At 41.0% G+C, this 16907-nt stretch overlaps 1 protein-coding gene across 5 annotated transcripts in view; it reads left to right on the forward strand.

Annotated features, from left to right (window-relative positions):
* SPOCK3 (SPARC (osteonectin), cwcv and kazal like domains proteoglycan 3) overlaps positions 1 to 16907 on the forward strand; it is a 374306-nt gene that overhangs the window by 346108 nt on the left and 11291 nt on the right. For all 5 annotated transcript variants that reach the window (XM_060101614.1, XM_060101609.1, XM_060101610.1 and 2 more), the window contains one exon: positions 15328 to 15549. In XM_060101614.1, the coding sequence (XP_059957597.1) occupies positions 15328 to 15549 (222 nt within the window). The remainder of the gene's footprint in view (positions 1 to 15327; positions 15550 to 16907) is intronic.

Consider the following 16907-nt stretch of genomic DNA (forward strand, 5'->3'; position numbering starts at 1 on the left):
TTAATATGGTTGCAATTGCGTGTGTGTGTGTGTGTGTGTATGTGTATACCTGGGAATTTCAGTGCTCTAAAGGATTATAAGAATTGGTGAATGTGGAGGATAAGGGGACGGGGTGGATATTATTTTCTCCACTTTATAATGAAGAAGGTTGAGGGTTAAAACATGAAGTCACACAATAAGTAAGTGGTAGAGCTGGGATTTGAATACAGGTTTTGTGGGCTCTGAACTTATAAACTTATGCTCTTTGAGTCTTTGTGTAACCTCCCAATGGATCTCTCAGTACTCAAGGAATATTAAACTAGTTCAAATACATAATTCATGTAGATTGTGATAGCTGCCTCTGATACACTCGTACACATAAAGACATATAAACTCACTTGCACAAAGAGGATAGTTTCCTATTTCATCTTGGCTAAAGAGTTTAGAAATGTTTCCAAAAATTACTAATCATTATTTTGCCTTTATTATCATGTTTCTGAATGTTTTTGTTTCTTTTCTTATAAATATAACTAACTTTTATAGAGTGGGATTAATACATGTATTTAAAGCTTTCTTGAATTGAGTTATATTGATAATCTACACCAACTCACAAGATGAAGATTTTTGTCCATTAAATTATTTCTTTGTCAGATTACTCATATTAGTCTTGGCGCTAACTGTTGGAAATTTCAAAAATCTACCCAGGTTTTTAGTATCTTGAGATTTAATGATTAAAACCATGTCCTTAATATTAGGAAAAAGTATTTTGGTGGGCATCCCTAATACTTTATATCTCTACCTATAAAGATTATTTTAAGGAGATGATTTTCATACAGTAAACCATTTATTTCCATGATAATTTTTATATCCTTAATTGAAGATTTCTGTATGCTAAATATTTCATAAGTCATGGGATATATAAAATTCAGAGGGTGCTGCATAGTGATTTCTCTTTCCTTTTACGAGTGAAGGATACTCCCCTATCCTTACTGTGCCTGACCAGGTCTGGGATATCAGTCTTTCTGCCCAAGTGAGTCCTTGAGTGAGTCTTCTCTAAGTGTTTCCTTCCTCAGATCCCTGTCCTGAGCTGATAATGAACGATTTGTACTGCTTTGGATGTCTTTCCCTAAATGTATTCACTACCTCAAAACAAACTTATGTTTTACTGTCCAAAGTTTTTAATGTTATCTAAGAAGATGATAGATCTGTGCTTCCATTCACTTCAAATTGAGAGACAGATTTCAACAAAACCACTCAGTTTTCTATGTGTTCCCAGACAATTGGATTCTGGTCTGAATTTCACCAGGAAAATCTGAGAGTCAGAGACAGTCATGAGCTGCTTACTTGTTTGATGTCAAAGCAAAGGAAAGTTGCTGCTGCTTTGGAGCTGTGTGTTCGGTCAAGACACACGGGGCTATTTACTGTGGACAATATTTGAGCCATGTGAGTGAGAACCAACGTAATTCTGCCCAAGAGGGAGTAGTGAGTAAGTCCCAACAGAGAATGGACCACCAGGTGCACAGGGGCTGAGGTGATGGCAGAGGAGTGTCACACATCCAGGAAATGCAGTTGTTCACACCAGGGAGCTCTGGAAGGTCCATAAAAGGATCTACAAGGAGAAAGACAGATGAAGCTTTAAAAGCCTGATGAACCCCCCCAGCACAAAGCCATCCTCAGCCAGACATCAGTGTGGTGAGAAACTCCCCACCCACCCTTAAGTATCCTTCACCTACTCCCAAACTGGAGGTGGTCATAAAAAAAAAGAGAAGGTAAGAGGAGAGTCATAAGAAAAAAAGGGCATGAAAAAGGATTGGGGTACATGGTGCTCCGCGTACATGACTGCCTCTGCCACATCCCCAGGTAGTGACTGGGAGGGTCAGGTTTGGGGCTGTGTGGGTGACGTGAAGTCAGGCATTCTGAAACACCAGTTCACCTACACTTGTTACCTGAAGCCGAGCTGAAGGAATTAGGGGACCACCTGAGTTTTCGCCCAGAGATAGAATGAAACTTTCACCAAAGAACAAATGTGTAGAGAGCATCAGAGAAAAAATAAAAGTGGATTCAGCCTATATCCTGTAAACCACACTTGTCCTCAGAGGTCCTAGGACAGCTAGACAGCTAGGACCTATTATGAATCACCTATTATGTGATTACATAATCAGTGTACTGTTATCATACACTGTCTTATATGGTAAGACCTGTGCTTATACTTACGTAGTATGCACCTCAGAAAAGGTAGGGGGGCTGAAGACATAGGCTGTGGGCTCTGAGGGATGTTGGTTAAGACCACGTAAGTGAATGATTCCCCCCACGAGCTGGTGTGAATAAATAGAAAAAAATCAGTTGAGAAATGAGTTCTTAGAATACCAATATTTGTAATTTTTGACAGCCTTTTTTTATACTCTTTTTCCATGATGGTTTATCACAGGATATTGAATATAGTTCCCCGTGCTACACAGTAGGACCTTGTTGTTTATCCATCCTGTATATACTAGTTTGCATCTGCTAACCCCAAACTCCCACTCCATCCCTCCCCCACCCGCTCCTTCCCCCTTGGCAGCCACAAGTCTGTTCTCTTGCTGAGTCTGTTTCTGTTTCGTAGATACGTTCATTTGTGTCATATTTTAGATAGAATACCAATACTTAAGGAACAGATAAAGGAAGGACACTGACAAAAATGGATTAATAAATAAAAGGAGAGAATGTTGTAAAATGTCTCAAGAGTTAATCATTATCTTCTTTCACAAGGTTCGTTGTAATTTATTTTCAACCCAATGCCCAGCCTCACATCCTATAGTTAAGCTCGATTGCTCAGCAACACCTAAGTTACAAAATACCAAGTAACAAGTAAAATATAGTATTACTTTTTTCAGACAAACTTTGATAGCGCCTCATACCACGATAAAAAATTTTAGTTTAACTACTGAAAGCATTTTAAGATAATGACAAATTTTACGACATAACTAAATTACAATGGCTTTACTTAAATGTTCTCTTTTAAATCTCCCAAATATAAGTGAAATAAGTCAGACAGAGAAAGACAAATACCCTATGATCTCATGTGTATGAGCAATCTAAAAAAAAGAGAACTCATGGCTACAGAGAGCAGATTGGTAGTTCCCAGAGGTGGGCATGGGTGATGTGGGACCTGAGTGAAGGGGTCAAAAGGTACAAACTTCCACTTAGAAGATAAGAGGTTCTGGGGATAAATAAGTCCTGGGATGTAATGTGCAGCATGGCAACTACAGTTAACAACGCTGTGTTGTGTATTTGAAAGTTGCTAAGAGAATATGCTGCACACTTTGGACTAAATAATACAATGTTATGTCAGCCATGTCTCAGGAACACTGGAGAGAAGAAAGGAAATGACCTGACCTCCTTCTAAATGCAGTGCCCATCCTTGTCTGCATACAAACATGGTAATTTTATCCTTTTTAATTTAATTGTTTGCATATAATATTCTTTTTATGCTGATGAAAGCCACATATTATTTTTAACATCCTAAAAATATAAGTATCCCAAATATGACATTTATTATAAGATTGAGCCCTAGGTTACTTCTGTTTCGAAAAACTATCATAAAAGTTCATGAAAGTTACCATTCTCAAGGGGGGAGAACCTTGCAAAGACCTAAGGGGAACTTTCAGGAAGTCACAGCCGTTGGAGACCTTCAGGCCACGCCATGCAGAACCACAGCCTGCGACCTGAAGCCACTCTGAGTAAACCGTGCACAGCTGTGTGTTATTTCTGAATTTGTTACAAGGTACAAATTACCTTAGACTCTGAAAAACCATTTTTGAATGTTGTATCGTGTCCATTTCCTAATACATATTTCAGTTTTATAAATTTAAATTATCCCTCAGTTATTTTTTCCTCTCATCTCATATTGACAGACTAGCAGATTTGATCCTTTTTGTGACAATGGGAAAGCCTTTCACACACAGATCCCCTGTCTTTGTGGTAACACTATGAGTTGTGAGCTCCTGGAAATTGGGCATCGAGCCTCTTAGGAGAAGAATGTCCCAGCTGGAACACTGGGACCACATTATAACCCAGACATACAACACAGACCCACTCAGAGCAGTGGAGAAAAATAGGGAGCGAGCCATTTTTAGAAATACTAGAAGCAGACAGCATCACCTGCTTTTTAAATACAGTTTATGTACTTTCTGTTTATTTAGTCTCCACTGTATCACTTGTAGCATCGGGTCCCTGTGTTCTAACATCCGTTTGGAAAGTGCAAAGGTTAATAACGAGTTAAATCTATTTATGAGTAATTTTTCTATATGAAGTATTACCTTCTCACTAGTTTTAAAGTTAATTACATATAAACTAAAAGGGGATCGTTCATAATAATCCATAAATGTACTAATTTTGCGTGATTGTCTTTAAGATCCTGGGGTTCCTTGCACTGATTTTGACTGATTATCCTTGACTGCAGTTCTGAGGACCAGGAAGGAAGGTAGAGGTGCTGGGGCAGGGTGGGGAGGGGATCCCATTTCTGCCTGGTTTTCACTTTGAGATGCGCAGCTCCAGGAACAAAGCCTGCAGTGACCCTGGTGGTGTCGGGATTAGAAGTGGGACCAGCACCCCGCCCTGGGGAAGGGACCACGTCTGTGTACCTTGTCCTGGGCTCTGTGACCAGGAGAGAGCCTGGGGGAACCAGGCAGTGGTCCAGAGCTTGGTGTCTGCTTCCCTCTGAGCAGCTGCCGTGGCGGGCAGGCCACGTGATCACTGGGCCCAGGGCTGCAGTGTGGCCCGCGATGGGGCAACACAAGGCCCTACAGCACGTGCAGAGCACAAGGGAACATGCAGTCCCCGCTCCTAGCTGGGAGGTTCACTTTCTCCCCAGGTGGGGTAAGGGTGGCCTGACTTTCACTTGTGTCCAACGCAGCAGTCCATGGAAGAGAGTCCCAAAGTCATCATTTACCTGAAGTAAAAGTCAGTCCTAAGTGGACAGCCTAAGACTATAAAACTTATAGGAGAAAACATAAGCACAAACACATGTCACCTTTGGTCAGCAGAGGTTTCTTAGACACGATGCATAAAAGGAAAAAGCGATGCCAAACTTCATCAACGTTAAAAATGTTTGATTTTTGAAAGCTACTGATTAAACAGTGAAAAGACAAGCCACAGAGTGGGACAAAATATTGGCAAATACATACCTGGTACAGGACTTGCATCTAGAAAATATAAATAACACTCATTTCTCAATAGTGGTGAAACAAACAACCCAACTAAAAGTGGGCGAACATCTGTACACATCACCAAAGAAGGGATATGATGTAATTAACACATGAAAAGAATCTGGATGTCCATCAGCGTTAGGGAGATGCTAAACTTTTGTTCACAGTGAGATGCCTCTTACATCCTTACGGGAATGGCTCCAAATGAATAGCAGTGCTAGGTGAGGCCTGGGTAACTGTGTCTCTCGTCCGCTGGTGGTGGGAATGCAAAGTGGTGCAGCCACTCTGAAGAACGGTTGGGTAGTGTCTTCTAAAAGGAACATAAACGTACCATATGACCCAGAAATCCCATCTCAAGATATTTATCCTTGAGAAATTACAACATACACTCACATAAAAACATATATGTGAATGTTTATAGCAACTTTATTTATAATTACAAAACTGGCCAGACCCAAATGTCCTTGCCTGGTGAGTAGATGAAGAAATGGTTGTTCGCCCCTGTGAGGAAATTAGACTTGCATTGCTGGTGGGACCATATCTGTCCTGGAATGAAGGTTGGCTCTGCACCCACATAACAAAGCCTTACAGCTACCTTCAGAGCCAGACTGACGTGCAGGTTTTTAACTTCATGCCGGAAGTAAGTATAACACGTAGAGGTATTCCACAAGACCCAGCCACCGATAACTTAAAATTCACAATGTGCAGCATCCGATTGAGATCTACCAAGTATGCCATGAAGCATAAAAATATGGTCCACAACTTGGAGAAAGTGAAATCCAGAAAATATACCCAGAAATAACAGTGATGGTGGGATGAGTATACAAGGACCTGAAACAACTATTGTAAATATTATTAATATGCACAGTTATATAAAGGTAAACAGGGACAGCAGTTGCAAGAGGGGATATATGAAGAAAACACCCACATAGTATGTCTGGGGAAGCTGGCAGTAAATGAAATGAAGAATGGGCTGGGTGAGGTAAAAGCACATTGGACACTGCAGAAGAAAAAGTCCATGTACCTGAAGAGATACGATGGAAACTACGCAAAATAAAGCACATAGGAAAAAAGAAAGAAACAAAAGCCTGTGTCTTAGTGAACTCTGGGGCCATGTCAGATGCATTACCTATGAGTAACAGTACTGGGGGTGTGAGGTTTAGAAAGTTATATGAAGAAATAATGGCTAAAATTTTCTGAACTTGATGAATATTTTAAACCCACAGATACAAGTACAACAAACATCAAGAAACAGAAACAAAGAAAAACGAACCAAAGCATACCCTAATCCAAATGCCAAAAGTCAGCATTAAGAAGAGCCTCTTAAAAGCAGCTGGAAGGAAAATAAAGGGGGGAGGACACATCTTGTTCAGAGGAACAAAGATCAGGACATCGGCAAGCTTTTCCCCAGAGGAAAAGAGGCCAGAACACAGTGGAACATTTCTAATATGCTAAAAGAAAAGAAAAAAAAACTACCATCCCTGGCAAAGAAAGCTAATATCAAGACATTTTAAACAATCCGAAGTTGAGAGATTTCAAGAAATGTTACAGGAATTTCTAGAAGGTAGTGATGCCACATGGAAGTCTCTATCTACACAGAGGACTATCGGGGCCCAGAAATGTGACATGGTGAGAAATAATGCATTTGGTCCCTGCCCAGGTTTCCTGACACAGAGCCTCTGTTACCCTAATTTCCTGAGTACTAGAGGTGCTGGGAGCATATCTTGTTCTAATATCTGGTCTTTGACCCAAGTTCCTGACACAGGGTTCCTAAAACCCTTGTTATTTCCTGCGTGATGAGGGTGATAGGAGCTTCTTCCACAGAGCTCCCGAATCCCCTGGATCTGCTGGGTGAAAGGAGCATCTTCTATGGAAGGAGGCGACTCTGGGGCTCCTGTATGGCCTCAGGTTGGGGGGCGGTCCGCAGAAAGACCAAGCCCCGGCTAGGAGGGAGGAGCTTTCAGCCCCGCTCCGTCCTCTGGGGAGGAGATGGAGTTAATAGTCATTCATGCCTCCGTGATGGAGTCTCCATAAAATCCCCAATCACGGGGTCCAGAGAGCTTCTGGGCTAGTGGGTGCATCCCCGTGCTGAGAGGGTGACACACGCCAGCCCCGTGGGGCACAAGCTCCAGCCCGGGACCCTTCCAGAACTCGCCCTGGGTACCGCTTCATCGGGCTGTCTATTGCTATCTTTTATAATTGCCTTTATAATGAACTGGCAAACGTAGGTAATGTTTCCCCAGAGTTCTGTGCCGTTCTAATAAGTTACAGAACCTGAGGAGTGTTGTGGGAACCCCCGTCTGCAGCCCAGTCGACCCAAGTCCCCACCTCTCGCAGCTGGTATGTGGGGTGGGCGCCATCTTGTGGAGCTGAGCCCATAGGCTCTGGGGTCTGAGGACAGAGGTAAGGACTGAACTGAGCTGCAGGACCCTCACTGCTGTCCACAGAAAATAGAGTACCGCTGGGTGGAAAACCCACACACTTGGTGTCAGAGTGTTATGCATAGAAAACAAAGTTTCCTTTAAAAGGGTTTCTTTTCTCATTTTTAATCACTTGAAAAGCTATTAAGTTGTTTAGAGCAAACATTGTAACAGCGCATGGGGTTTATAACATGTAGAATTAAAATGGATGAATTGCAGAAAGTGTGGAGGAATTGGGGTCTAAGTACACTCTGGTAAGTTCCTTACAGCAGATGTCAAGGCTGTGACATCATTTGAAGGTAGACATGATAGCCAGTGACGTATACTGTAAACCCTGGGCAAGCACCAAACAATAAAATAAATATAGTGAATAAACTACGTTAGTTTTCTACTGCTGATGTAGCATTACCTCAAAACTTAGTAGTTTAGGAGCACAGATTCATTGTTTCACAGCTCTGTAGGTCCGAGGTCTAAGGCGTAGGTCTCACCACACTGAGATCGAGGTGTCGGAGGCTCCAGGAGAGGATCCATTTCCCTGGTCGGTGGATGGTGGTCAGAATTCGGCTCCCGCGGCTGTAGGACCAGAGCCCCCTTTCTTTTGTGTTGTGCTCAGTTCCTAGGGACCACCCGTATTCCTGGGCTCACAGCCTCCTTCCTCCGTCTTTAAAGGCTTTTTTTCCCTGTGTCATTTCTGTCTGACTACAGCTGGGAAAAGTTCTTAACTTTTAAGGGTTTATGTGATTAGGTTGGGTCAATGCAGATAATCCATGATGAGCTCCCAATTTTAAAGTCAACTGATTAGGAACTTTAATTCCACCCATACTCATAACTCCCTTTTGGATGTGGTATCACATAGGTCCACGTGGATATCTTTGAGGGACCACGGTTTTGCCGGCCACATAAACCGATAGTGGAGATTAAGTGGGAATCATAAAAAATAAAAGCAACATGTTTAATAAAAAACAAGACAGGAAAAGAGAGGAAAAGACAAATAATAGAGGGGACAAATCAAATAATAACAAGATGGAAGTTTTAAATACAACCATTTTGATAATATTAAATGCATGTGGCCTTAACACTTCAGTAAAAAGGCCGAGATTGTCAGACTTGGAAAAAGTGTGAGACTCATTGCCATGCTGTCCCTCAGAGACCCATTTTAAATATAAAATGCAAATTAGTTGAAAGTAAAATAGTGGAAATACTAATCATAAGAAAGCTGGAGTGGTTATGTTTCTATGAGGCAAAGTAGACTTTAGAAATTGGGTGAAAGCAAAAGTTTTTATTTTGGTGACGCAAGTCAGATTTCTGGCTGGACCTAGAGCTCTTTTCTGTATGTATATATACACATATATAATATTTGTACTGTATTATATATAATAAATATACAGTAGCATATCCGAGAATGCTCAAAGTCACCACATAGTATCTGTGGCTCCAAAAGTTTAAAATGTTTTCCGAATTAATTTTATTTTATATTTGTAGCATCAACAGAATCATACTGAATAGTATACATTTATTGATAATTTAGACTATCAGAATAATTTTATTTCTAGTCCTTTTCTGTTACTTATCATTCCAGTGACCCTTGTAACACAACTTTGTATATAAATATATCATTCAAATAACATAAACTCACTGTATTTTTTATCTCCATAGTAACATAGAGATCATACTTTAAAAATCCCCAAATTGTCTCAATGTGGACATTACAGCCTTGATACATTAAATAACTTAACCACAACAAGGTAGTGGCAGAACTCAGGCCAGTGACCTGAATCCAAATCAGATTCCCTGACATTCTCCACCTAAGACATCACATGTCATCAAATTGATCATTCACCAGGCATGTAATCTATAAGAAGTCTGTTTCTTTGTAACATAAAGGATAAACTCTTGGTCCTGTTGTGTCTAAGGTTTGTTAAGTATCTATGCATGTCATATTTTCAGAAATATTCTTTCATGTTGCTATCTGATTTGTAGAAAAGCTCTCCTCAGAGTAGAGCTACAAAAACCACTGAATGGTTAAGACCACTTTCCTTTCACCCTATACTGAGAAAAATAACAATGCATTAAAACTGACAAGGATGTTGACTGGCACGTCATAAAAGCTGGGCAGAGATCATTTAAAAACATATTTTAAAGATTGATGATCGTTCAAAAGAAGCTCGAGTGAAGATGTGATACAAACAATCCACAAAAATCTCTCACGAGGGCTGTGATGGTTACTTCCTGCTGGTCTCCCAGCTTCCAGCCCAGTTCCCATCTAATCCTGTGCAGAGGCTGTTTTCCTTCTATTGGGTTGGCCAAAAGTTTCGTTCGGTTTTCTCCGTAAGATGGCTCTAGTAGCACTTAGTTGTCTTTAACTTCATTTGAAACAATTTTGTTAGTTTGTATGTGACAGCTGTCATATCAGGGTGCGTTTTAAAAAAGACATCAAAATTGGTGTGTTTTTGTGTAGCCATTTTAATATTGAAGACAGAAGGGAAAAAAAACAACATTTTCGGCATATTATGCTTTATTATTTCAAGAAAGGTAAAGATGAAACTGAAATGCACAAAAAAGATTTTTGCAATATATGGAGAAGGTGCTGTGACTGATCAAATGTGTCAAAAGTGGTTTGCGAAATTTCATGCTGGAGATTTCTCACTGGACGATGCTCCATGGTCAGGCAGACCAGTTGAAGTTGATAGCGATGAAATCGAGACATTGAGAACAATCAGCGTTATACCACGCAGGAGACAGCTGACATACTCAAAATATCTAAATCAAGTGTTGAAAATCATTTGCACCAGCTTGGTTATGGGAATTGCTTTGACATTTGGGTTCCACCTAAGTTAAGTGAAAAAAAACTTTTTGACTGTATTTCTGCATGTGATTCTCTACTGAAACGTAATGAAAACGTTCCATGTTTAAAACCAGCTGTGACAGGCAATGAAAAATGGATACTGTACAACAATGTGGAACAGAAGAGATCATGGGGCAAGTGAAATGAAGCACCACCAACCACACCAAAGGCCGGTCTTCATCCAAAGAAGGTGATGTGTGTATATGGTGGGATTGGAAGGGAGTCCTCTATTATGATCTCCTTCCAGAAAACCAAATGAATAATTCCAACAATTACCGCTCCCAATGAGACCAACTGAAAGCAGCACTCAACAAAAAGCGTCCAGAATCAGTCAACAGAAAATGCATAATCTTCCATCAGGATAATACAAGACCACATGCTTTTTGATAACCAGGCAGAAGCTGTTATAGCTCCGCTGGGAAGTTCTGATTCATCTGCCGCGTTCACCAGACATTGCACCTTCGGATTTCCATTTATTTCAGTCTTTACAAAATTCTCTTAATGGAGAAAATTTCAATTCCCTGGAAGACTGTAAAAGGCACCTGGAACAGTTCTTTACTCAAAAAGATAAAAAGTTTGGGGAAGATGGAATTATCCAGTTGCCTGGAAAATGGCAGAAAGTAATGGAACAAAAAGGTGAATACGTTGTTCCATAAAGTTCTCGGTGAAAATGAAAACCTTTTATTTTTACGTGAGAAACCGAAGGCACTTTTTGGCCACCCAATAAAATCAAGTCCGATCCTGTCAGCACTGCAGCCTCACTGTGCTGAGGACAGGGCACGCTTGCTCTGTGGTCTCTGTGCTGGTCCTCCATCACTCCTCCCAACAGGGAGCTCTCTTGTTCCTCCCCAGCCGCTGGCTTCTGCTCACCTCGTCTGGGGTCCCCTGTATCCCATCCACCTCAGCATCCCAGCACCCAGAGTGAGCCTCCAGGCTCGGCTTGACCCAGAGCCCTCCCTGCCGCGCTACTCGAGCTGCCTTTCCCACTTTGGCAGCAACAGGACTCATCAAAATGCAGACAAGCAAGCCTTCCCCCGGGGGTCAGACACTCCCTGTCCTCGCAGACTCTGGTGCATTTACGGCATGCTCTTGCAGCCCCCTGTGCAGAGCTCTGGAAGGCTCACCAGATGACCCCTCCCTTCAGAAGTAGGTGGGGGGATGGGATACACTCACGTCACTAACTCCCAGTGCCCTTCTCTCCTCTTCCAAGACCTTTTGTTCATAAAGGCAGGTAAGTTTCCTTCTCTTTTTAAATTAACTTTTATTGGAGTATAGTTGCTTTACAATGCTGTGTTAGTTTCTGATGTACAGCGAAACGAATCAGCTATACGTATACATATATCCCGTCTTTTGGATTTCCTTCCCATTTAGGTCACCACAGAGCACTGAGTAGAGTTCCCTGTAGGTTCTCATTGGTTATCTATTTTATACATAGTATCAATAGTGTATATGTCTTAGTCCCCATCTCCCAATTCATCCCACCACCACCCTTTTTCCCTCGTGGTATCCATAGTTTGTTCTCTACGTCTATATCTCTATTTCTGCTTCACAAATAAGATCATCTGTACCATTTTTCTAGATTCCACACATATACGTTAATATACAACATTTGTTTTTCTCTTTCTGACTTCCATCACTTTGTATGACAGTCTCTAGGTCCATCCACATCTCTGCAGATGGCACTATTTCATTCGTTTTTATGGCTGAGTAATATTCCATTGTATATATGTGCCGCATCTTCTTTATCCACTCATCTGTCGATGGACATTTAGGTTGCTTCCATGTCCCGGTTATTGTAAATAGTGCTGCTGTGAACATTGGGGTGCATGTATCTCTTCAAATTATGGTTTTCTCAGGGTATATGCCCAGTAGTGGGATTGCTGGGTCATATGGTAGTTCTATTTTTAGTTTTTTAAGGAACCTCCATACTGTTCTCCATAGTGGCTGTATCAATTTACATTCCCACCAACAGTGCAAGAGGGTTCCCTTTTCTCCACACCCTCTCCAACAGTTACTGTTTGTAGAATTTTTGATGATCGCCATTCTGACCAGTGTGAGGTGATACGTCATTGTGGTTTCCATTTGCATTTCTCTAATAATTAGAGATGTTGAGCATCTTTTCATGTGTTTGTTGGCCATCTGTATGTCTTCTTTGGAGAAATGTCTATTTAGGTCTTCTGCCCATTTTTTGATCGGGTTGTTTCATTTTTTGATATTGAGCTGCATAAGCTGTTTGTATTTTTGGAGATTAATCCTTTGTCAGTTGCTTCGTTTGCAAATATTTTCTCCCATTCTGTGGGTTGTCTTTTCATCTTGTTTATGGTTTCCTTTGCTGTATAAAAGCTTTTAAGTTTAATTAGGTCCCATTTGTTTATTTTTGTTTTTATTTTCACTACTCTAGAGGTGAGTCAAAAAAGATCTTGCTGAAGGCAGTTAAGTTTCTCCATTGCCTCCTAAAATGAGCTTGGGAAGGAAGGGTGGGGTCCAAGGCACACCAGAATCTCACACCCTGAACTCAGGTTCTTTGAATGGTTTTACAGACTTTAGTATGTCTTTTTCTGTAGGTTGCTTTCTTCGTGTAATCCCTGGGCATTTGACAACTTTGGGTGGTAAGAGGCAGTTTCAACCAATATCTTAAACCAGGCTGGTTTTCAAAGTAAACTCTAGGGGCCTCCCTGGTGGCGCAAGTGGTTGAGAGTCCGCCTGCCGATGCAGGGGACACGGGTTCGTGCCCCGGTCCGGGAAGATCCCACATGCCGCGGAGCGGCTGGGCCCGTGAGCCATGGCTGCTGAGCCTGCGCGTCCGGAGCCTGTGCTCCGCAACGGGAGAGGCCACAACAGTGAGAGGCCCGCATACCGCAAAAAAAAAAAAAAAAAAAGTAAACTCTAAGAGAATGGAGTCTTGTCTGTATGTTTGAACCCTGCATTCTCAGAACCAGGGTCAAGACCTGGCAAGTCAATAGGAATTGAGCAGTTCATGTTTGCTCTCTGTCTGTTTGCTTGTTTGGGAGAATTCTGTTTCGTTCTACAAACAATTTTACAAAGAAAAATACAAACAGTGAGAAAACCATTGAATTTCTGTCTCTCTGCTTTTATGAAAGGTGTCACAATACCACTTTACCTTTGGCCCCCACTGCGAGACAGTGATGCCCAGGTAGAAGGCACTAAATATGCTCTGAATTTATTAGTAAAATAAACCCTGAAAAGGTGGTGAAATTATGAATTGCTTAAGTCCTATTTCATTTTTAATCCTAAGTATCCTTAAAATGCTAGATAGGAATTGAACAGGAAACCTTAAATATCTATATCTGCACTCATTCTTGCATCTCAAATTTTAACAGACTAAAATTATCAAGATAGTGCAGGTAATATAAGAACATACACTTCACTACCCCTGAGAGGGGTTCCGCTCATAAGCGGTTCAGCGGCTCCTCAGCCCCTGCTGTGGAAGGTTCAGTCTTTCTGAAGCTCGGTTTTCAGGAAGCTGTCATATCTCCAAACACACCCTCTCTTCCATACCAGTGATGCGATTATTGTCTTTTTCACTTGCAATGCATGATAAGTAGCAAATAAAACAAAAACCGGATGACAAAACCCGCGTTCAAGGTAGCTTAAACCTGATAAATAAGAAGAGTTGAAAGTAAATTTCTCGGTTACGCTTCACACGCTGACATTGCATCTGCTGCTTTTTAGGACACTGAGCCTTCACGAGGTCAGCAGCTGACCCGAGTAACCCACACTTCGATGGTGTGTAGCTCTGATGCAGATCTACTGCCAGTGCACCCTGCTGCCTAATTCTAGTGGTTGTGTGCTTAAAAAGTTGCCTTGTGGGAAGCAGAAGACAGAGCAGTGTGTAAATTACCTGCTGGTTATTCTTGCTCTGGATATTACTTGTGAACTATCATGGTCACCATGGTTGTACCAAGATACAGAGCATTATTGAAGTTATTATTTATTATGTGTTAATTATACTTTTGTTCAAAGGGCATTTTCATTTCTTTGAATAAAAAATGAATTTTATTTCTTTATGAGTAGGGTATTATTATTCAGTTATAGCTATATCCACCTAGCAAGGCATGCGTCTAGCCTATTTATTCAGAAAAAACTTGAACAACAAAAAGAATAATAAATAATAGATAATTACAGTAGTAACTGCCACTGAATGAATGACTGATTAGTACTAGATGCCTTGTATTCTGGTTAGTTAAGTCTCGCAGCCATCCTGAGAGGTGTGTATTACTACCCCACTTCACTCTGAAACCAGTTACTCAAGGTGGATGTAAGCCCGACTTCTGACTGTTGAATAGGTGCCCTAAGGAACCTGATTGCAACTTCGTGTGTGTGACGCACAGTGAGGCCAAACAAATCGAAACGTCAGATTTTGGAGCAGAGAAAAGTTTATTGCAGGGCCAAGCAAGGAGATGGGTGGCTCATGCCCCCAAACTCCCAAACTCTCAGAAGGGTTTCAGCAAAGCATTTTTAAAGGCAGCTGAGGGAGGGGCGTGGCTGGTTGTTGCGAACTTCATGGTGTCAGAATCCTTGTTCTTGCACCTGTCCACACAGGTCACGTCACGATGATCCTGTAAACCTCCAACAAGACAAATGTTATTCTCTGTTGGGCAACTTTTTATCTCCATATGAATGGAAAAATGTTATCCCCTTAAAGGTCAGAGCGTTGAGAACTGGGCTATCCTGTCTATTTTAGGCTGTAGGCAACATGCTTAACTGTAGCAAAAGCAATAGAATACAAAGGTTAATGAAAAAGAAACATCTAACGTGGAGTCAGATTTGTTCTTACAAACCCGCTGTGACACTTCTTTATTTTGCTTGCTGCCATCAGCTTGCTGCTGATGGCAACTTTCATGTTTAGCTAATATCTTTCCATCTTTGCCTTTAGGATTTGATACCAGTATTTTGCCAATTTGCAAGGATTCACTTGGCTGGATGTTTAACAGACTTGATACAAACTACGACCTGCTCCTGGACCAGTCGGAGCTTGGGAGCATTTACCTGGACAAGAACGAGCGGTGCGCGGAGGCCTTCTTCAGCTCCTGTGACACATACAAGGACAGCTCCATCTCCAACAACGAGTGGTGCTACTGCTTTCAGAGGCAACAAGGTACCGAGCCAAAGGCCATCTTGTCTGTGCAGTAAAGCCATGCACTACAGACAAGCTCATTTGTACCCTGTCCTCAATTGACAAAATAGAGACAGAGTTACACGTGCAGAAAACAAACTTTTGGCTCCCAGGGAGAAAGGGGTTGGGGGGAATTGGGAGACTGAGGTTGACATACACACACCACTATGTATAAAATAGGTAACTGATAGGGACCTGCTGTACAGCACAGGGACCTCTACTCAATACTCTGCAATGGCCTAAATGGGAAAAGAATCCAAAAAAGAGAGGACATATGTACATGTGTATAACTGATTCACTTTGCTGTACACCTGAAACTAACACAACATTGTAAATCAACTACACTCCAAGGAAATTTTTTTTTAATTTTTTTCAATTTAAAAAAAAAAACAGCGTGCAACACCCCATTCATTGTGAGGGATAGTTTTCCAATTAGAGTGTTTAATAAAAGAGCAAATAAGCAGCATGTTGAACAGTATAACTCACCTAGGGATGCAAAACATGCTAAATGACATGAAAAATAGTAATTAATATTTTTTATTAATGCACTTCATTATAGTTTCCATTATGAACCACCAGGAAACACAGAGATATGAGAACATAGATATTAAAAGTAATCATTTAAATTAATTTGCTATCTGCTTTGCCCATGGTGTAAAATAAATGGGTTTTTTATCACTACACTGTGGAGTTTTAATGCTCTATTTTGTGATCTTATTAAATGAGCCAAATGAACCACAGCATTCACCATAAAGTTATTTTTACACTTTTTGATTTTAAAATGACTTAGTCTTTCAAACTTTTTAGATAACTTAGCTTTATGAAAGTGCACTAGCAAAGAAACAGTGTCAGTTCCCCAGGAGAGGCGAGGCAGCCTGAAGGGTTGGATGAGGCTGCTTCTTCACGGGTCCTGCTTCACTAGTAAACGGTAACACAAGGGAAAATTGAAGCCATGCTTATGTAATCAGCCAAATGATAACTAAAATTGTGTCTAAGGGAAATAGACCCAAAACATTCAAATTATGATAAAGTTTGGGGAAATTAAGAAAAAATGACATGTGTAACTTTGATGCTAATTTTGAAAAACAAATTTGGAATTAGTCTGACATGATACATCTGCTATTGTCACTGCCTTTTAAAGCCCTCGACAGCTACCAGAATGAACAAGCTACTCTAATCTGTGTTAATGATTTCCAGGTTTTCATGTGGAAGCCAGCACATTATATCAGTCATTTTACTATCACAATTACTTTTTCATATATTAGTAATAGTTCAGTGATTAGGGATGACATGCTTATGCATAAATTGATTAGCAGTGAGTCAACAGCAGGGTTTGTAGC

Source organism: Mesoplodon densirostris, chromosome 6, assembly GCF_025265405.1.
Source record: "Mesoplodon densirostris isolate mMesDen1 chromosome 6, mMesDen1 primary haplotype, whole genome shotgun sequence".
NCBI classification, from domain to species: domain Eukaryota; kingdom Metazoa; phylum Chordata; class Mammalia; order Artiodactyla; family Ziphiidae; genus Mesoplodon; species Mesoplodon densirostris.